Raw genomic sequence first — 22139 nt, 5'->3', positions numbered from 1 at the left:
AGAGTGTTTCAGACAGCGGGGGGATACAGTGGACAGTATGAGAAGACCAATGTGGTTTTTGAGCACTAAAGCATGTAAACCTATTCTAGTAGTAACAAGAAATAAAATTATCAATCTGAAAATGAGCATAATATGTCTCCTTTAACTAAGTTTAGAGGTGAAGGCTAAAATATAAATTACAAATGTCTTCATGCAAGGTCTTCCTAAGATGGACTTACTTTTCTCTTGAACAGGTGTGAATGCATCCTGTCTTAACACTGGTCTCATTATATCCGATTGTTTCCTAAAGCCAACTGGTAATAAGGAAAAAATTTGAATGCATAAGCATGTAAACCCAGTAATCAAAGCCTGCTCTGTGTTCATGTAGCTGGATGAGAACTGGAAATAAGCGCTGTCCTTGATGTAGTCGCACAGCTGCACAGAAGTGAGACAGAATGCAGGAAAAGTGGGTGAGTGCGGGAAGAGAGCGCTCCCACACACCACTGTCTACTCTGCCAAAAAAACAAGTAATTTCAGCACAGTGCATTACGACTTAATGCGAGATGAAATTACTTGTAGTTAAGAAAGGGGGTTTTCGCGTTGCACTCCGAGCCAACGGACGGTATGTGTGAGCTCCACGAGGCAGACTACAGGGATGAGACTCTGTAGGCAGCATCAGATGCGGTTAGTTATTTTCTGACTGTAGAGGATACATTGAATTGCAACCACAGGGGCTTGCGAAGACATGATGCTGACAAATATGCAGGAGGATGGCAGGAGAGTCTGTTATCATCTAACATGAATTATAGACTTTGGTTTTAATTCTATATCATTACGACACAATATCTTTGCCCTCGTGTACGCTTTGTTCACAGAACCACCAAGTCTTTTTTGTTTTGTTTTATAAATGTCAAATCACTCACTACTTTCAATATCCCTTGAGATACTTTACAAGGAATCAACCAACTTGTGACACTGAGGTGTAAAACAAGAAGACTATCGCTGATAATCTCAAGAGGCATGATTACACACCAAGTGGATGGTTTTCAAATCAAGAAACCTTCAGGGTAAGGTCTATTAAGTCATAGGTTTCCACAAACCTTCATCTGATCTTGGCTTATTTCTTCAATTGACTGATATGTGTGCTGATGTTGCTGCGGTGAACGGTACTCTTACCCCGGGCTAGTAAAGCTTGTTTGACATGGCACTCTAGCGCAGCTCACGAACTCTGCGCTGAGGACATCTGCTGTGAGAGCAGCACTTTGTTGCTACCTTGAAAGCAAGGTGTGTTTGCAACACGTGCATTTTTGCTGAATGTTGGTTGTTACGGGAGAGCGGCTGTATCTGAGGTGCACCACTTTTCTAACAGCTTGGTAGGTCTCAAAGTAATGTGATGTCCGGACTGTATGTGCATGTGTGTTCTACTTAAAGGAACAGTTCACCCAAAAATGAAAATTCAGTCATTATTCACTCACCCTCGTGTCACTGGAAAGATGTTTTCTGGTTCACAAAACCTTTCTGAGCTTCACAGCAAATACATGTTGCAGCATTCTCCTCAACAACGAGTGTATATGGGGACTATGGGAAATCTTTACTGTAGCTGCTAAACTAAAAGAGTGAGAGCATACCCTGTGTGAAGTGGATGCACCTCACACTGAGGGTTTAAATAACGTCTTTTAAAATCAATTTGGGATCTCGGGGCTCTAGAAGACTTGGATTACACTGGACAAGCTGTATGGAGCCATTTGATGGTTTTCTTTCTGTCGTTTTTCAAAGTTTTAAAACAAGTCTCCATCTACTTCAGGCGCTGAGGAAAATGCTGCAACTCTGTTTTGCTGTGAAGCTCCAGAAAGGTTTTGTGTACTACAGAATTTCACCCGTCTTTAATGACTGAAGTTTCATCTTCATGTGAACACTATATTTGCAGTACATGGCTGGACCTTTGGGGAATCTCAAATAACCGCCAAAATCAAATGAATTTGGTCAACACTCTAGCTAACTGGAATTTTATCATGTCGGCTCATGTACAGTACGACTCATTACTGGTTGATGCACAGCCATTAAAATAATAAACAATTTAACATTTGTAAGTTTACGGAGAAATATCCCACATGTCGTATCTGGTTTGTCTGGAATATTAATCAAAGGGCCAATATAGAGACTAAGTCTGCTGATCAGATGGTTTCAAGCGACAAACATTTCTTTATCAGTCAAGCCAGTGCACCACCTAACACATTCAGCCATTTGTCATGCCTATTAGTTAATGCTTATTGTTCAGGCCTGGCTCTCCATCCATTAGCTTTGATAGGATTATACGTGCTTGTGTTTGCAGCTGATTGCATCATTAGTAAGCGAGCTAAAGGTGGGGTTTTAGTAATTGTTTATCCATTAGACTGTGTTGTTACGTGCAGCTGACTTTGTGCAAATCAACTTCCACACAGCATCAAAATTCATCTGCCTACGTGTTGTTACCAAACTTACTATCGGAGTCTGAGAGTGCACATGCAATACACTGCGAGTTAAAGGGCACACAATCTCACATGCAGACCAAACACAATAACAGACTCTGCTAAACTATGCCAGCTTGTGAATGACTCATCGGAGGAGGCACAGACACAACTACTAGGTAATAACAGGAAATGAATGCAATCTCTCTACGCTCAGCATGCACGCATGACACGAGGACAGTCTGACAGAGTGACAGAAGAGGAAGTTGACATACGGTAGAAACTGGCCATAACGTAGGTTTGACAGCGATCACCAGTAAAGTCATTTGGACACCTGATGGAAAGAAACAAAGCCACAAAAAAGAGAGGGAGGAGGAGGGTGGTGGGTGAGTGAGAAAGAGAAGGAAAACAGAACGAGAGAGAGAGAGAGGGCGAGGGTGGAGTGATAAGGAGAGTATGCATAAGAAAAAGTGAAGAGGGAGAGAGGGAGAGAGGGAGGGAGAGAGGGAGGGAGAGAGACACAGAGTTAGAACAACAGCACAACTACAGACAGCAGAAGCAGAGTGTTCCCATGGATGACACCGCTGTGTGCATGGTGTAGTGCACAGCTCATTGCGTGTTGACCTGAGAAGGAGAAAGAGGAGGAGAAAGAGGAAGAGAACTGGGGGGGAGGGAGGGTGGGAGGGTTGGGTGAGGGCAGCAGGAGTCCACAGAGGTAATCCAGTGCCAACTGTGTCTCTGCTCTCAGCTGCTCATATCAAGTGAACATACTTTTGAAAGGATTGGGCATGTACAACCGCAGCGGCTCGGTCTGTAAGCATCGAGGGCCGAAGTATCCATCCGGACATCTGGGAAGGAGCAGATAAGTGTTATGAAAAGGAAAACACAGGAAGTGAGGTGCACTGTAAATATTACTGTGACCTTTAAAAGCATATTGTGAAAGGTCACAGTGGAGTTAAATGGATAAAGAAAAAAAAAAGTGACAAACAGGAAACTTTGTCAATTTCAAAAGTGTCACTGACACACCATAAACAACAACATTAGTGCTGGACACATGTTCATATTCCCATTGAAATAAATTAATACTACTTTTATTTACATTTTATTATTCAATAATCACTATCATAATATGAATAATAATTAGGGATTCACGATAATACAGACAAGTCACATCAGCTAAGAAAGGCTTTAAAATGAAATATCAGCATCGGCCTGAAATGAAGATTTCTGCCAATATGAGATGATACTTCAAATCAACATTATGTAATTTTTTCACCTTAAGATAACAACTTCAAAATCATATTGATGGCACAGTGTCTTGTAATAGGGCGAATGATGTTTGTCTCAGCCACTCCGCCCCCCCATCACTTGTTTCTGCACTATGTAACTTCAGTGAGAGGGTAGGATCACCGCGTTACATACATGTTTACTTCAACATACAAGTTTTCAACACATAACGTTGTTATGATGTAATGAGTTTGTTTGCAGTAAGCACCTACATTACATCTGACACATTGTTAATAAAAAATGTGCAAAAGTTAGATGAATATAAGTTAATGCACTAAACAACCAGTAAACAGTTGAAATAAATGAAAAAGAACAGAAACAATAAAACTGTGACCCATAGTACTGCAAAAGGTAAAGGCCCACGCTCTTTTTGACCTCAGCCTGTGTTTTGTGGGACGAGAGAGGAGGGACATTCATTCATGCAATGTGTCCTGGGAAAAAGCAGGCACTGCTTTGTTGGTGATCAATAAACAAATTCTAAGAACCTGTGCAGCAAAGCTGACAGTAGGCTAATGTGCTTTCTCCCGTTGGTGTCTGTCGGGAGCCTGGTAGCTGTGTTGCATAACCTGCAAATGTGACATTTTTTAAAAAAGGGTGTCATTGTACAGTAAGTCATAAATATTCAAATAAAGAGGAAATCGAATTTGTATTTTCACTTGCAAAAAGAATAATTTGTATATGGAGATTCTCTCCATGGAGAAGCATGACTGGACAACTCCCTTTACTTTTGGTTTGAAGCATAAGTCAAGCAAAGTTTTCTGACACGTAGCTATTATACATAAGTGAAGACAGACTGCTGTATCATCACCATCAAGTGACCATATTTCCTTATTATAATCCCATTAAGATGAGCACTCGCTCTTTTAGGGGCACCGACATTCCACTCACAGTCACAACTGGACCACCAATCCAACAAAGGTCATTGCTGGTGATTTACTGGCTTCACACAACGCCTCCCAGGAGCACCATAACATTCAGCATTAAATTACTCAACCTGAGCGATGGTGTTAAACCGGGGGATAACACCACCTAGACTGAGGAAACCCGGCTGAAAGATGAAAGAAACAAACTGTCGCTGCATGATTTAAAAATCAGATGAGCGTGCAAATATCCACTGTGGCGCAGCTGCAAACTCTATTATCACTTTTATCTTTGGTTTGAAATAAATCTTTATTATCATTTATTATCAGCTGAGAGGGAATAAACATTTAGAAGGAAAAAATGAAAGTTTTACCATGTGTTATTCCATAAACAGCAGATTTACATTGCCATGGTCTTACACAGAGGTGATTTGGTAAAGGTTCCCTGTGCACCTGGTAATCAGCTTTTTGAAGAAATAATTCCCTTTCAGTGAAGAATGCTAATGTATTTTTATACATTTGTATACATCTGACCATTAGTCGCTCAATGGATAAGCCACTTGACAGATGTGAGATTTGCTGCTTCTGTCTGCTGTAAACTGAATATCCTGTGGAAATTTGTGGAGTTACCCTTTAATGGATTAAGTTATTTCATTTTAGATTGGGGTGGAACAAAAAAAAAGCTTTTTATGCTTATACTTCATGTGAAAATGACAATTCCGCATTTTTTTTTATGATGTATATGCTCAAAAGATTATTCATGTGAAGGAAATCATCGGAAAAAGAACATTTACGTGAGTGAGTTACTTACTTTGGGTCATTTATTAACCTCACCTCTCCCCAAAACAAAGTTTACACCTCAAAGTGAAGGAGCTGGGCACAAAAGTAGGGCTAGCTGTCTGCAGGACTTGTTTAGCCAGTGAGTAATACCCACTGAAGCCTGGCCTATATTGAATGAGATGGCTGTGGGGCAACAAATCCCTGCAGGCCTTCACTGCATTATCCAACTTTTCTGGACCCATGCCCCAGCCGTGAGTGAATTAGCTGCAGCAATTGAGTTATTGCTGCCTCCAATTTGTACACAGCGTATTGAACGGCTGTTGCAGCCATGTCCGCGTTGCTTGTCGAGCATTCTTCCCTGGGCCAACTGGGCACAGGAGCCTCGCCAAAGTTTGAGCTCTATATCACACCAGCCGATGCAATGCTGAGATGACATATGGTCGAACATGATATCTGACAGCCATGACAGGAAACAATGTGCATGTTGTAAGTATGCTATTAGGTTTCACTGATGCCTTATTGAATTAAACCCGATTAGGGCTGCGACTAACAAATATCTTCCTTATTGATTAAATGTGACGATCGAAAGCAAACGCTGACATATTAAATCTGCTTGTTCGGTTTGATCTAAATTCCAAAACCCAATTCAATTTGATATGATAGAAGACAGAAGAAAAATCACATTTGAGAAGCAGTGTTCTACACTTCTGCTTAAAAAATCACTCAAATGCTGAATTGATTATCAAAATAGTTGCCTAATAATTTTCGACTAATCGTTTAATTGACACATTATCGTGTCTCTACACATAAAAATGTATCAGTCCACTGAAAATAGTCTTTATTTTAAATGATAACTCCAACTGAACATCGTTCCAAATGACGCTTCCTGACCTCGAGGCTAACACAAACTAAAATGTAAATGTCAAAGGGAAAAAAAAAAGCTTGTTTCTGTGATAATGTCAACCTGTTTTCTTCCTGAAAAGCTGAGATACATGGTTCCTCCAGCCCACTTTACACACGGGTCTTGATCCCCTCTGCCAAGGACCTCAAATGTAAGCAATGATTCTATTTACCTCACTGGGGGCCTCTAACAGGCATAAATATTTGCTCACTACTAAACCAGTGACTCATGACATTTTGAAAAGGCTTTTAATGTGCAGCCCTCCTGTACACTAAACATGACTTAAAAGGATGAGCGCACCGCCGCCTCACTCCATTATTAGTGCTAAAATACACAACAGGTGGGTAGTTAAGCAGACTGGCAGCATTTTCCTGTGATGTGTTTCTGCTGCTGCTGCTGCTGAAAGAAAGAAGAGCGGAAATCAAGTGCTATCAGGAAAATAAACAGCAGGATCAAAATTTGTAGTTAAGGAATATTGCCAGAGTAAAAAACGTCATGAAAGAAGTTAGGACAAAGAAGGGTAACAATAAAAAATGTCATATTGGAGGCGAATCCGGAAAAACGACGGAGATAACTCACTTGCAGGAGAGCTGATTTATACCATGTATGAAGTAACAGTCGCCGCCATTCACACAGTAGGCCTTCTCTGTGTCGTTGCATCTTCTGGCGTGGCCTGAGCCTGGAGATGGCGTTGTGGTTACTGAGAAAGAGAAACAAAAAGAAGGAAAAACACATTACCACCAGCACGGTCAGTTCGTGATCGCAGGTTACATTGCAATTTCTGGCAATCCATTGGATTACAAGAAAATGTAATCCTATCTGAATGCTTCTGGATTACTTTGAAATCGAACACCAAAATTATTGTTTTATTCTGTTTTTGATTCAGTTTTCACTTTAGACATTTTCAATGCAAATAAAATGCATTTCCCATATTCAGCATTCACAGTTGGCCAAATAAAATTACCCTTACAATTTTTTTTCAAATGTAATCTAGGCTAATTATAGTTACTTATTTTTGTCATCTCATTACATAATCCCATCTTTTACGTTTGAGCCGGTTTTACTCTCATAATAGCTCCAGTAAGATTAATAAATGCTGATTTAAAAGTAAAACAAGAACACACGCAGGATTTTTGTTTCATATGAACATGATTGTTATTTTGATCAGGCTGACAGTCTCTCATCTTGACAAGTATCCTCAGTTTTGCTCATATTATATACTCGTATTTCCACGAGAACTCTTAGTTTTCCGTCCACAAATGTAATTGTGTCTCTAAGCAGTGTTGACACTATCTCAAGAAGTTCTATGAGCAAAGATAAATATTTCCCTGACATTGCGTAGGAGTTGTTTATGCGTTGACTCAGGTCCTTGGAATGGCCCAAAATGTCATGTATCTGCACTTAATCCCCCCGACTGAATAGATATAATATGTTTGGGATGAAGTCTGCTTATCTGCTCGAGAGCGGGGACGTTTGAAGGAAGAGCAGTGCTGAGAGAGGTGCAAGGCGGCAGGCAGGCAGGATTGGGCTTGAGAAGGGAGGAGCGTGCTTCGCATGTCAGATGTCGACATGTGATTGCAACCTTGTACCTGCTGTCAGACGCTATTAGCACCTTCGCATGAGTGTGACAGTTTGTTGGGAGGAATACAGAAGTTTCCGATTGGGAGACCTTTACAGGAGAAAACATCAGCTTCAGCGCTCATGTCATGTGGAATGTTGTGACAAGAAATTGCACTAGGTTAGGCCGATTGCCACCAGGACTAGATTTCGCAACTCCCATTTGTTACACAGCTTGACAGTCGTCTGCATGCAGAAGTGTGCTCTGCCTTGTTCGGAAGCACACTTCTGGTTTAGCTAAAACAACAGAGGTTAATTCCCATGCTAGTCAGCATAACAAAGCAACCGGATGACATCAGCCTGCGCTTCTCTCGCCAGTATGAATAAGTCCAAACACAATATTATAAATACAATTAGAAATGTTGTGTTATTTGTCAGTCAATGTCATTAATTACCAAAATGGGACACTGCTGCTCTGCAAATCATAGTTCCTATGTTACTTTTACGACTTGCCACTGGATATGGAAATCTTCTTAGTTCTCATGCGCAGGCAGACACAAAGGTCTACTCTTACAAACATGCATCCAAACAAATCATAAATCCAAAGCTGGTTCGATCTGATGAGACATGCTGATATGAGTTATACCTGACCTTTCATTTTTGGAGTTGAAAAGGTAATATACTTGGGCTTAAATCATAAGCTGTCATGTTATTGCTCTGCTGAAGTTCTCCTAGAAATGATTTAATGATTCTAACACACCACCGCAGCCATCCGCTGTCACTTCAAAATTTTCCAAAAACATTTCCAGGCTCACCAGTTAATCAGGACTACCTCACCGACACACCTGACCTCTCACTTGGAGTGCTGGTGCGTAAAACACCTCGTAAAAAAAGATCAGACAGGAGGAACCTGAAAACATTGTAAAAAAAAACACCCTCCTACGCTCAAAATAGAAGCCTTGTGCAGTCTTCAACCGTAAAACACGCAAGACAAAAGGCGGCGAACATTGGCTGCATGAATCTCTATCTGGGGCAGCAGCAGCCAATCCCAGAATGCACTGGTGGGAGGACGGGGAACGTCCTGGACAGATCATCAGTCCTCCACAGGGCGGGCTGAAACACACAGACAGTCACACTCACACATAATCTCCAGTCCACCTGGCTTACATGTGGGCGGACTGCGGGTGGAAAACAGACGACCCGGAGAAGAGCCCACATGAGGGGGTGGAGAACATGTAAACTTCACACAGAGAGGATCAGGGCTGATATGTGAACCTGGACATGTTCTGCTGTCAAAGTTTATTTGGCTACTGGCCATACCAGATCTGTTTCACTGCACACGCTTTTTTAACTCATTCTCATCGTTTTCAGCCAAAGAGATAACTTGTGTTATCTCTTTAGTACTTTTTAACAATTTTTAGGTGATTGTTACCCCTTTTCGCAGAACATCATAATGATATGCTGAACTTTGTTGTCCACAGAGGACTTCTACACGACCGAAGCTAATAATTTTTTAAATTTAAACATACTCTAACCAACCATTACCTACTTTTGTCTATTATAAGGCCACAAATCCCTTTACACGACAGCTCCATGGGCAATGAATGGGAAACCAACTGCAGTTCCTCGCCAAATTTGCATGGAATTTGGGTTTAAAATTATCGGGAAGCCCGTGACGATGGACCTTTTTTTCTGACTGATGCATGACTTTGTATTTCCTTGTCTGGTAATTCAATGTCCAGAGTAGGAATGTTTTTGGCAATGGTAGATTATGGATCAAATCTCAATGACAGTCTTTAAAGCAACACAATACAAATTCCTGGAGAAAGTTGATTGTTGAGTCTCATCCCCAGATCATCAAATACTGAAGCTTTGGGTCAGTATTTGGTATTTGGTGGCCACCCCAAGTTTTTCAGGGGCCCCTTCTGGCCTCCCTATAAAAAAATTCTGAGGGCGCCCCTGTCCGGAGGATTACATTTTGTAATCAAAACCTTATTTGAATGATGAGACGTTGGTCTGCACATTAACACAAGATTAATACCCACAGTCTAAGCTTTGAACTTGGTTTTAGACCCAGACAGATGTGTTGATTTGCCATCCAGCTGAACCCTCGCAGGTGAAGAGCCCACACATCCCCCTTTCAGCAGACAAGGTTCATTTGCCTAAACAATAAACATCACCTGCCGGTATTCAAAAGCTTCAAGGAGGAGCAGAGACACATTCCTGTGGACATTATTTTACCCTCAAAGGAGTCTTTGGACAAGTAACGCTCTTTGAGGAAAGTCTCCCTCTGTGACAGGACCTCTCTATAAAAAGACAGGATATAATTGTTATGTAGGATCAAAAAGAGACCCAAACACAAGACACACAGAGGCAGGCAGATTGAAAAACTAAAATCGAGCTTTAATAAAGAGCTGAAGGCCCAAGATCCAAAATACAAAATGCAAGCAACAAAAGCCATTGACAATAAAGCTGGAACAAGGACAATTAAAAAAAGTTATCCAAAAATGGAGGGCAAACCATAAAGCCATGGGGAACACACGACATGAGATGATGTACAAAATAAAACAGGAAGCCAAAAACCATGACAATAACGTTTAAATTAACGTTAACAATCTCATGTAATTCTTGTCAACTGACATCTCAGATTCAGTCGCCTCTATCTCTGTAATGTTCATTCCATCAGTATCTGCCAATCATTCACACATGTAAAATATGTGAAAGGGACATATTCCAACAACTTCGAGAAAATGATCATAATCGATCGAGGGTGTCACACGGGCTCGGGGGACCCCAAAGCTTCAAACCACAAGATAATTTTTTCCCACAACGTTGGAACATTCAACTAACGGCTGCAACTATCTTTCAGTGGCTTCAAAGATGGCATCCATCCCAATACTAACAAAAACAATCCATTTGAGACCAGTTACTGGCCTGCAGTCATCAACTGACATCCAATCCATGATACTGCACAGAGAGTGTCCCAACTTTCTTCTCCTCCTCTCTGCTGTCCTCCCTTCTTTCTTTTGTGTCCTCCAATTACTCCCCCAGAGTGAGGAAAGGTTCTGGTTTCAGCGTGTCTTACTTCAGATACTTCATTAAAAAGCATATCATGTGCACACTGACCACAAAATCAGATAACACAACTTAATGAACACAACAGAATATAATAAACAATAATATCTTTAAATCAAATACTGATCATATTCATCATATTTGTAGCTAGAAGAGCTTCGACTATTCTGATTATTTCAAATTTTTCAACTGTGGCTGCTTTGGTTGAAAAAACTGGGAGCCAAAGCCAGGAAAGTGCAACTACACCGATGCACCGAGCGTCTATAAATCACACACCCACCGCCCACTTCAGGTTTTATAATAAACTTGTAAAACTTGACAAAAGTATGTACAATCCTGCTGAGAAGCAGTAAAATATCCTGGCAGGACCCTGAGATGACGGGACTCACTGCTTCCCGTCTTCACCTGCAGCACGTCCATGTCCTCATGATGAATACTGTAACTAACCATTGTGTTGCAACTTTGAATATATTCTAATCGACTGTGACCTACTTTTTGTCTATTTTAAGGTCACATATTCCTTATTACACGATGGCTCTATGGGCACTGAGCGGGACACCAACTACACCTCCTCACAAGATTTGCATGACATTTGGGTTTAAAATGATTCAGAAGCCCAGCGGGAAGTTTTGCTGGCATTTCAGCCATTTGATAACAATGCATTATTGTGTAACCCTCTACTAGAAATTACGCTTATATATTAATGTCTTGCATTTCAAATGTTAAATTTCTCGGGAAAAAGTGGAGTAAATGTTGAAAAAAGTAAAGAAAAAGTCAAAAATGACTATTCAGTTTTAACCCAAATTGACCGAGGGTTGTCCATTAATGATTGGATATTGCCATATCTGACATGTAGGACGTACATGATGTAATGACGTAACGTAAGTAATGTTTATAAAGTAAAACGTTTATTCAGAAACAACATCATTGCATAATAAGTTGAAAGGTCATTTACTGACTCATAAATGTGAACCAAGGTGGTTAATTCTTGCATTTGTATTTTGTTAACATGACTAACTTTCGTATTATATCCTGCAGATATCGTCTGTAGTAGTTTTCTGACTTTGGAAAACCCATAGAAGGAGAGGTACACACAGACCCCGTCCCAGTGATGAAACAAGGACAGTGTTTTCTTTCTGAGGTGATCTAGTTCAGCCAATACACTGTTTACTCAGGCTGCAGCGCATGTTTACTGGAGATTAAAACTCATGACAAGGCCGAGAAATTTATTGACATAGTTAGAGATACACATACAAACAACAGAGGAGCATCTCATTTAGGGCTGCATGGTGGAAAAAAATCAAAATATAATCTTTTGTAAGCATGTCAATGCATTGTTTTTTATTTGGTGCGAGACGGTGTTATTTCACTATTATCTCATGGCACTACACTTAACACTAATTTGGTTTAAACAACTATAATCAAGGCCTTTTGTCTTCAACGTCGTGAAGTTTTTCTAAGAGTACAAACTGAAGGACAACTTCAGTTTCATGTTGGATTTTTATGTTGTTCCAGAGGAGACCTGGTTACTTACATAACCCCTGACTGACTGGTTATAAAGTCTTTTCTCAGTCTGAGTTTGACTGTTTGTGGTCTGTTTTAATTGAGAGACTTTATATTCCTCAGTGGATGACGTTTATTTCATTGCATTTGTTTTTAAATGTTTAGTTGCATTCATTTTAAATCAGTCAGTTGCTGTCTGTGTGGACCAAAATCTGCACATATTCAGCAAAATAGGAGTTTTATGTTGTGACAATGCTGTGTTTATGGTCTGGTTAGATGAAGGCACAAGAACCACTTGGTTAGGGTAAGGAAAAGATCATCTTTATGCTTAAAATACCTGCTTTGGTCGTAAAAACACCGGACAAGAGATGTCCCTGGCTGGGAATTGTCCCCTGGTGTCCTAAAAAATATCCAGTGGTTTCACACCTACAAATATTGAAAAGCAGTCTCGAACTGTGGTCACTGGCTTGGCAGGAAGGTCAGGTCATAAACATTAACGTTTTTTTGGAAATGTCAATATGGGACGTATCCGTTGTTTTCAGAAACATTATTTGCCAACATTTTATTCAGGCGACTGTGCTGGTAGGATACTGTATGTATGTGATGAAATGATTTGTATATGTTAATCTGCTTTTATATTATGTAATATTGTTATATACGAGCACGTTGTTTGTAATGGCTCCTCCGAGGTGGACACATTTGTAAACGCCCAGTGAGGCTGCTGTTAACAGACCACAGAGCTTTCTGTTGACAGTTGCTATGATAACATGTGTAGCGGATGCTGTACGTGTTCATCGTTTGCCATGTGGAGCAGCTGTTCAGCGCGGTTAGAGTTGGGCAGAGTTCTTGCATGTGTCCAATAAAGAAAAAAAAAAACAGAGAAAGTACATTGCACTCTGGTGTATCAGTGATATGTGAGCTGAAAGCTGCAGCGTAATTCAAACAATGTATTTTCGAAACCAATTGAGACACATGTTTTGTCACTTGAGAGCTCCTCTGTTCCACCTGCTCCAGTTAGTCCTGTCAACTGCAGGATCCTTTTCGCTACATTGTGTTTGAAGTGATAATTAAGGGAAGGGCAACAGTGGGCAACGATATTAACAAAAATAGTTTGTCTTATTTGAACATTAACAGTTTTGTTCCAAGTCCTCTTTCTTTTTATTGGTTGTCAGTGTCTTTCCAGACACAGCACTTTTATCTGCAACGATCCCCAAGAGGCAGGACGGTAATGGTGAGGCTAAAAATGGCTGATAAAAGAGCCTGATCATAGCAGCCTGGACGTTTCCTACTTCTTGCATCACAGTGAGAGTGCATTTAATCACTGAGGACCATTTCGAGTCGTAGAACGAACTCTGTTACGTGCAAAATCTTTACATGTAACAGAGATTCCATAAATATCACGCAGCAAAATCCTCCATCTCACAAAGGGGAGCAGAGTTCAGGTGTATTCGTTAAGGCTGACTCTGCTTTCCTGGCTGGATGTTGGAGACAAATTCCTTTAACCCAACAAGGAGATCAGCCTCTCTGCTAAACAGAGTTTATCTGCACTTATGTGGCCAGGGTTAAGTTAAGTTTTCTTGGTTTTTTAACCTCAGGTTTCAACTTTCCTCGGTCCTGGAGCCTGCGGGCTTAGTCTGAGTTGGATTTGACGAGAGGTTTCCTCATAGGTTAGCGAGAGCCACAGTGTTTAGCCATCAGCCCTTGCCACTGACTTTGATTAATCCTTCATGGCCCAAGAACTGAAAAGAAAAGCTGGGGGTGCAAGCAGGACCATCTGGAAACCTTCATAAACATGCCTGTCTTTCCACGCTCTCCAAAGGATTCTAGGAAAATCGTAAAAATGAAAAGAGAGGTCCCCGTTGCACAGTTTTTTCCTCTTGAGGCACCCTGTGCATATGCAGCAAACAGAAAAGTGCTCACACTGAATCCCAGCCCTGCGCTGCACCTCACAACCCAATGGCATACGCTGAATTGTGTAATGAAATACATTTTCAACTGGCCTGTCTTTGGTGCAGAGTTATACACATGTCCCGCTAATTTATGACAAATGTTGATAATTTACTGCAGCTTGGTTTAATCTTTTCCACTTCTGCAACGCAACTGAACAGAAAAGCATCTCGAAAAAACACAAGACAGAATCAGATTCTGTGCAGGGAGAGAGCCAAGGCAGTTTTTCAGCCAGTGGTGGGTCGGTTCCATCTGGACTTTGTTATGGCTTTGTGTTTTCACTCTTAAAAGCAATGTTATCAGGATAAAAAGCATAAATTATGTGGCCTATTTGTCAGTGAGCGAGAACAGTGTGCAGAGCTGGTCCATCTCTGACAGCACTACATTTCTGCAGTGGGGTAGATAAAGGGACATGAAGCTCAAGATATCATCTAGAACTTGTCAATCATATGAATGTTTAATGATGTTACAAATCTAAACTAAGCTTTTGTGTGACATCTATGACTCACACATATGTTTGAAAAAAAACAAAAAAAAACTATATCGATGAATGTGTAAGCTAAATAAAGTGCTAGCCGGGCAGCAGCGTGTCAACAGGTGGCACCATACTGCAATACCACACAACTCTTTCTTTAATCAGATAATGTAAATCATCACAATTCAAACAAGCAGAGAAATTAAACTCGGGACATAAAAATCGCTCGGATGGGAAAGTGAAAAATGTCTTAAGTGCAGCCCCTTCAGCAGACACATAAAGAGGATGGTATCTGTAATAGCTCTGCCACCCAGACATGCTTTTCCACAAGTCAGTTTTATGTACCAGAAAAAAACCTCAGAGTGACCCCCTCCCTTCCTCCCTCCCTCCTCCTCCCCTCACCTCCCGACTCCTAGCAGGGAATGTCTGACATGTCTCCTGTTACAGCTGGGACCGAGATCTTTTATCTCTATGCGAGAGCCCAATTCATATTGCATGCATTCTTGCAACACTTGTGTTCCTCTACCGTAGATCTGTCTGGGCCAGCTATTTCATACGGAGGGAATAAATAAGATAAGCAGATAAGGAGAAGGTACAAAAAGACTAAATTGGAGAGTGTGGTTTCGGTTCAATGCAAAGCTGCTGACAGCTGGGACTGATGTGGTGAGAGAGGGTGTGCAAGGATGGTTACGATGATGCGTGCATGAATGAAAAGAAAATTATACTTATGCTATATTTATATTGTGGGAGTAGTGCCGTTGAATAGCGGTATTATAGTTCTGTAGAAAGTAGAGCTGGAGACAAATTGCACCAATAAGAAAAGTAAGACAAATGTCTGGACCTACATTGCATCGCGACAAGGAGGATCTGCTACATGTAAACGTTTCCTTTTAAACGTCTGAAAGATTGATGCTTTCTTATTTGAATGTTGCTAATTACATACAATCCATGTTTTCATTCTCAGATTTAGAGCCGCAACATATTTTGACAGGAGCTCAAGTCCAGACAAATGCAGCCGGGATGAAAGAAACAAAGGGGAAGAAAAGAAAAACAGAAACAAACGAGAGGCCAAAAAAAGAAAAAGAGATGGATACGGGAGCAATGCAGGGAAGAGGAGGGTTGAGAAAAGAAGGTTTGTCGACAGGATCTTAAGTTGGAAAATATTCCAGCTTGCCAAAGCCAACAAAAAACAAGCACGCACCTACTTCCACATAGACAATATAGGCACACCCAATCAATAGCAATAGCCAGCATCTGTGTCCTCTAGTAATTTGAACAGAGTTCAAAGTGAGCAGAAGAGATTTCATGACAAATACCCAAAGAAGGAATTAAATTGCTGTTTACTGTAGGTAGGACCCATTATGAATGAGAGAGCACTTAAAGCTTTTTTTCAATAGGAAATTATCCACAATTCAAACACCTTCAGTATGAAACAGGAATGTTTAGAAATGAACAAAATGGAGCCTGCCAGGAACATTAATCTACCACCCACTCTCCAGCAACACTGCCACCGCCACAACCAGTGTGTCTTCTTTTATATTCTTGTCTCCTATTACCATTTTTCAGTCACATAGCTGATATGCCTGGTCTTGCCTGCCTCAATCGTCTCTGCGCTGAAGTGAAATCAAAGAGCAGCCCAGTGTGTGTGATTGCACAACAGCTGCTCATGCACAGCGCATGAAGCAAAGTGCACTTAGGAAGGGCTCGGGTATGGTGCGGGTGCATAAGCGGGTGTTGGTATGACCGCTGGCGGGCACCAGAATGTGTGCAGTTGGCAACGAAGTGACACATGGTGTTTTCCGCGGCGCAGCTCCAGACAGGGCTGTTCTAAGCTCGGGCTCAGCGTGGCGTCCTGAGGATGCCTGTTGCTTTCATTTTCCCACTCTGACCTGAGAAATGTTTATTTACTCTGTCCTTGCACATGCATCTTTCTCAACTATGGCCACTATAGTCACAGATGAGCAGCAAAAACGTACTCTTGCAGGGACGAATGCTCAATTGCAAAAGAATCGAATCATTGAATCACTTAGGCTCGATTTCACTTTGAATTGTATACCTACCCCTCATTGTCGAGCGCCCCCGTGCCCCTCAGAACGGATGTTACAAGGTGTAGTGTCTGAAAACTCCCCCGATGAAATGGGACAACCATTCAAGACCTTCATATGTCATCGGTAGTCAGTAATCCTGGTATTATCACAGTGCCATTTGCCAGTTATCTGATTGAGATAGAGAATCATGGCTGCTCGTAGTCATCTATTAACAAAGAACACTGCTTCTTTCCTGGCCACTCGCAGTGCTTTACAGGCTAACATTAGCAATCTGTGCTCCTACCCTTCCAGTCTGCACTGATATTAGAGGAGCAGTAACAAGTGCAGCAACTTATTTTAGTTTAAGCCTCTGCTTACCCTTCTATCCCAACAAGTATAAGAACACCCTGCCCCTAGGCGTGAATGCGCAAAACGGACGGGTAGGGCTAATTGTGTTAAGTATATTGAGATTGGGCCTTTGTGTAAAAGGGAAAATCCATCCCATGTTTCCAGGACATAACCACTTTAAAGTCTTTCAACCTTGGGCCATCTTTTGTCTAAACTTGCCTGACAGACAGCAACTCTGGTGGTAAAAGTCAGAGGAGCACATCTGTGACTTGACTGTGAAAATACACTGTTCCGCTCATTCAGTATCTGCTACTGAAATGCCATCTAGCAAGACCTTTGCTTGAGCTTGATGAAGCAAACGGGAGATTTCTCCCACTTTTACATTGTAATGTACATGATGGTTATGACACAGACTTTGTTCAACTTCCACAGTCTGGATGTGAAAGAGCTGTGAGAAGAAGCTAATTAAACCCTGCAGGAATTAGTTTAGTCTAGTTTATGATTTAAACTTTCAAACTAATCAGAAGAAACTCATAATTTGATAAAAAATCAGAAACATGTTAAGAGTAGAATTTTATCCAGGAAGCTTAGTGCCAAGTAAGCAAAAGATATGCGGGGTGGTTGGTCAGTTATTTGTCGGCAAGCTGCTCAGTATACTGTTTGAAGCATTATAATTTATTTCGATTTTTTTTCAAAACTCTCAAACTGTTGTTGGAGCAGCTGAGAACAGCAGAGCCCAGAAAAGACGCCCAGGCAGCTGTTAAAAATGGGCTACATTTCATTGAAAGTTTTCTTTTTTATAACCTTTATTTTCAACAAATGACTGGTTCTACAGAATCTCCTGGACATTTCCATACATTACAGGGTTATATAAAGGTTACTATGTTAGTCGCCACCGCAGTAACAGCAGCTTGTCTACGTCTAACTCAGATTTGTCAACAGCATAAAAGTCGGGAAACTAGAAGCATCAAGAGTCAAGAGAGAAGAACTGGTGCCCCCCTCTGCAGACATGTGGTGCCCTTTTTATTTTTTTCGCCCCTGCCCCTCAGACATCCTGAGTCCGCCACTGACCAGTTACCTCCAGAAACTTTTTGGCATATAATGCTAAAAAGGTAAAGTATATATCAGTTTAACAAAAAATATTCTAGATGATGAGTCTCACTTTTTAAGGACAAAATTGGAGGCCGTCCACATCTCTCCTTTGTCCTTCATCTTCAACAGCTGGCCCTCGTTTCTGAGGAAGGGCAGACGTTTTAACCGTGCACCAGATACAGAAGACATATACCAACGCTCCATATTTGGGTCTTGTGCTCACAGCTACAGTAGTGGCCAGCTGCTAGGACTAAAGGTTTTCCCTCTGCTCTTCCTCCGAAAGCCAAAAAGCACAGTTTGTGCTTGTGTGTGTGTGTGTGTGTGTGTGTGTGTGTGTGTGTGTGTGTGTGTGTGTGTGTGTGTGTGTGTGTGTGTGTGTGTGTGTGTGTGTGTGTGCTGCAGCCCTTCTTCACTCTTATACACACACACGCACACACCACCCACACTGGCTGTACATCCTGAAAAACGGGCAATGGAGCGCTGCTGTTTTGTTAGGCTGCCGGCCCTCTGTATACTAAAGGATGAGTTCACTGTGAGTGTATCGGTGATTAAAGTGAGTGTGAAATGGCTTCCACAGTGCTGACCGTAACCCCCGTACTCATGCTAGAATTCCCAGGACAGAACTTAGTCACCCCCAGCAGACGTGATGCGATGAATACAGTTGCAAAATCACCGACAAAAGGAAGCGGCGTGATGGAGTAATGGGAGGTTTAGGATGAGAGACAGCTGTGGCAACCAAACTACAGTACTGCGCTCCTGAGCTTTAAGCAATGGAATGGTAAGTACATGTTCCTCAAAGAAAACTTTGAAAAAGTGTGAAGACACCAGTTTCGCCCACGTCCAATTCTGAAAGATTCTAAGTAATAGGAGGAGCAGGGATTTTTTGTTTGATGTGAGTGAACAATAGTTTACTCACAGACCTGTGTTCAGTTTGCCGGCTCTGTTCACTGAACTTACAAGCAACTGCAAATTATTACTGACTCAGTGCAGGCAAGCCTTTAGGATGCAATGAATCATTTTCAAGGCAATATTTCTCCCTCTTTGAAAGCATTAGCAAACAGTTCTTGTTAGTTCTTGTTAAAATCCCGCACAGTCACCCACAGCTGGGGTCACCATCGGGGAGAGACCACCAGGACAGCTGAGGGAGGCCTGAAAAGGGAATCTTTTATTGTGCTATTAAATGAAGTCTCAGTTAAGTTGGAGTCGCGGGGAACCCTGCAAGAGTTAACAAAGCCCTGCACAGAGCAAAAAACCTCATGTCACCTCCTGCTCACATCACTCAGCTCTTCAAGTGTAACAGCTGCTTCCTTCCACACACATAGCAATATCCTCACTCATTCACACTGAGGGCTTAACTGTCCCGCATAACACCGTGAGATTACTGGACATCCTAAGAAGTGAGATGTGTGGTGATTTTCAATAACTTAGTTGTTGTTTTTTTTTTGTTTTACAAAGATCTGATTGAGGGCGCCCACTTATCGAGTCGGATTGACGGGATTAAAGTGAATCAACAGAGCAAACAGAACATAATGACGCTTTGAGAAAAGTGTTTTTTTTCCATATTTTTTCCTCATTTTTCCCTAATAATGATGATCCGACAGCTGCTGCTTCTCTAACACATTAACACATATATGTCGAAGTCAGTAAGGCGCATAGCTCTTGTCAGAAAAAGTGATGAATTACTGACATACAGTATTTGGGAGCTGTGTTAGATACCTGGCCCTTCAAAAAACGTCATCGTATACCTGTCTTAATTTCTATCATTGAGTGAACTGCTGACCGCTGACAAAGTGACATATTTTATGGATATTTCATGGTTTAGTCAACGCATAACAGAACAACTAGTAAACAGTACAATAAGCCCAGATAGCAAACACAATTACTACAAGAATTTTGTGTAAAACGACCAATTTGGGTGAATTTTGCTTCAGAGATGATTTTCATGAGAATTTTAGTAACTTTTTACACAATTCTCTGTTTATATTATGTATTTTTAACATTTTTGTGTGTGTTTTGTGTGGTCATCACCCGGATGCTTGGCCATTGTTCAGTTAGCTTTTGGTTACTTAAATTACGTACTTTTACGCAGGACGAGGCTGTTTAGCAGAGAGTGAAGGCTATTTAATTTAATTTTAATTTAGTTTTCTTCAGAGACATGAATGAGATAAAAACCTACTGTATAAGATAAAAGTAGAAGGCTTCAAGACCCCCCCTCGCTTTGGCGATGAGTTGTCGGGACACCCAGGCTGGGAACCAGGGCATTCAGTGTTACCTAATATAATTATCAGACACATTACACAACCACACAAGCCCATACTTCATGCTTATAAAATTTTTGTAAAAAGAGACGCTAAAAGAGCAGCCAGAACATGCAGTCCTTACAGGCATTACAAGCATAAAACAAACCTCTAACCTATCAAGTTACTTGATATTCATCATGATTCAGTGTTTCCATTTGACTTATTATTCCCACAAATCCTCCTCAGTCCTGTGCTGTACGTATACTCTGAGGTAGCATTGGTAGCATCACATGCCGTGCCCCGATGGCTCAGCGATGCTCGCACGACCGAATGATGTGTGCTTACGATGCTGTGGGTGTTCATCCGCTCATGACATAAACTCTTCCATTTACTCTGGATCTTCCCGCTGTCCCGGATGCTGCCCACTAATACAGAGAGGCCCCGACAATAAACAAAAACAACGTGCAGCGTGGGTGAAGTGACGATTTTATGACTGCCTCTGCAGCTAAACATTATTGTGGGAGAGCTTCAAAACAAGGTCTAAGCTGTGACACGCTCCAGCTGTCGTGAGGTAAGAGGCGATGTCGGACGGAATAACAAACAGTCTCTTTTTCAGCTGATGAAAGTTTAGCATGGGCTGTGAAAATAGTGAATCGATTGAATTTTAAACTGTCGGTTTTCTGTGGTCAGTGTTGGGTATTAACTCAGATTCTTTAAACATACTGACCTTCACATCGAGGTTCATTTAAACTTTTTCTTAATTTTTTGCGTCAAAAAAAGTTAGAGCACCAAAAATTCACACTTTTCACATATACGGTACGTACTGTATCTCTGGGATAATGCCTTTGTAAATTTGCCTGACAGCTCTTATTAACACTATGGAAGCGTAAGGGCTGTGTGGTGATGAATGAATGAACGTTTTGTTTCCAAAAGCCAAGATCAGGACCAATTAGTTTTAACACTGGCACATGTTCAGCATCATCTATAAACCAGAGCGTTCATGCTGCAACAGCACTATCTTTGTGTTGTGTCTGCCAAGACAAGAACTGTACTTAAGTACGAATTTGAGGGATATTGTACTTAACTTGGGGCTAGGGTTAGTCTTTTTCTTTTTTTTTGGCCACTTCCTACTTTTACTTCACTACATTTCAGAGGGAAATATTGTACTTTAGCTTTTAGTAACTAGTAAGAAAGTATACCTTATCTTAACTATTTTCTGCATTGGGAACTTTTAATACATTAAGTACATTTCCCTGATTTTTCAATGCAGGACTTCTACTTCTAACAGACTATTTTTGTTAGGAGTACCCAAAAATTAACCATCCTACAAATAAAATGATCTGAAAACTTTCTTCACCACTTCTTTTAGATTACGACGTCCTATTTGCTCCACATAGGAAAGACTGGATCCTGAATTTGTGCTTGAACCCGCCAACTGACCAAACCTGAGATGGTGGTGCAACCGGCCGGCCACCTTGGAGGAATGCCTGAGGACTGAGGATAATTTTGAAAAAGTGGGCATGACTAATAGCACAGCGGCTTGATCCACAGAACTCGACAAGCTGTTCTCCAGTGGGCCGTAAATACAGAACACTTGGCAGATGTGAAGCCCTGCTCCTCT

General features: G+C 41.2%; 1 protein-coding gene across 1 annotated transcript in view; it reads right to left on the bottom strand.

Moving 5' to 3' along the window:
- Window positions 1–22139, bottom strand: part of LOC141006803 (pro-neuregulin-2, membrane-bound isoform-like) — a 53989-nt gene that overhangs the window by 9891 nt on the left and 21959 nt on the right. Inside the window, exons 4-5 of the mRNA XM_073479056.1 lie at window positions 6834–6954; window positions 3198–3274 (exon numbers count right to left, since the gene is read on the bottom strand). Of these exons, the coding sequence (XP_073335157.1) occupies window positions 3198–3274; window positions 6834–6954 (198 nt within the window). The remainder of the gene's footprint in view (window positions 1–3197; window positions 3275–6833; window positions 6955–22139) is intronic.

The sequence above is a fragment of the Pagrus major genome, chromosome 13, assembly GCF_040436345.1.
Source record: "Pagrus major chromosome 13, Pma_NU_1.0".
NCBI classification, from domain to species: domain Eukaryota; kingdom Metazoa; phylum Chordata; class Actinopteri; order Spariformes; family Sparidae; genus Pagrus; species Pagrus major.
The sequence above is the reverse complement of the archived record's forward strand: the minus strand, read 5'-3'. Positions and strand labels throughout refer to the sequence as shown.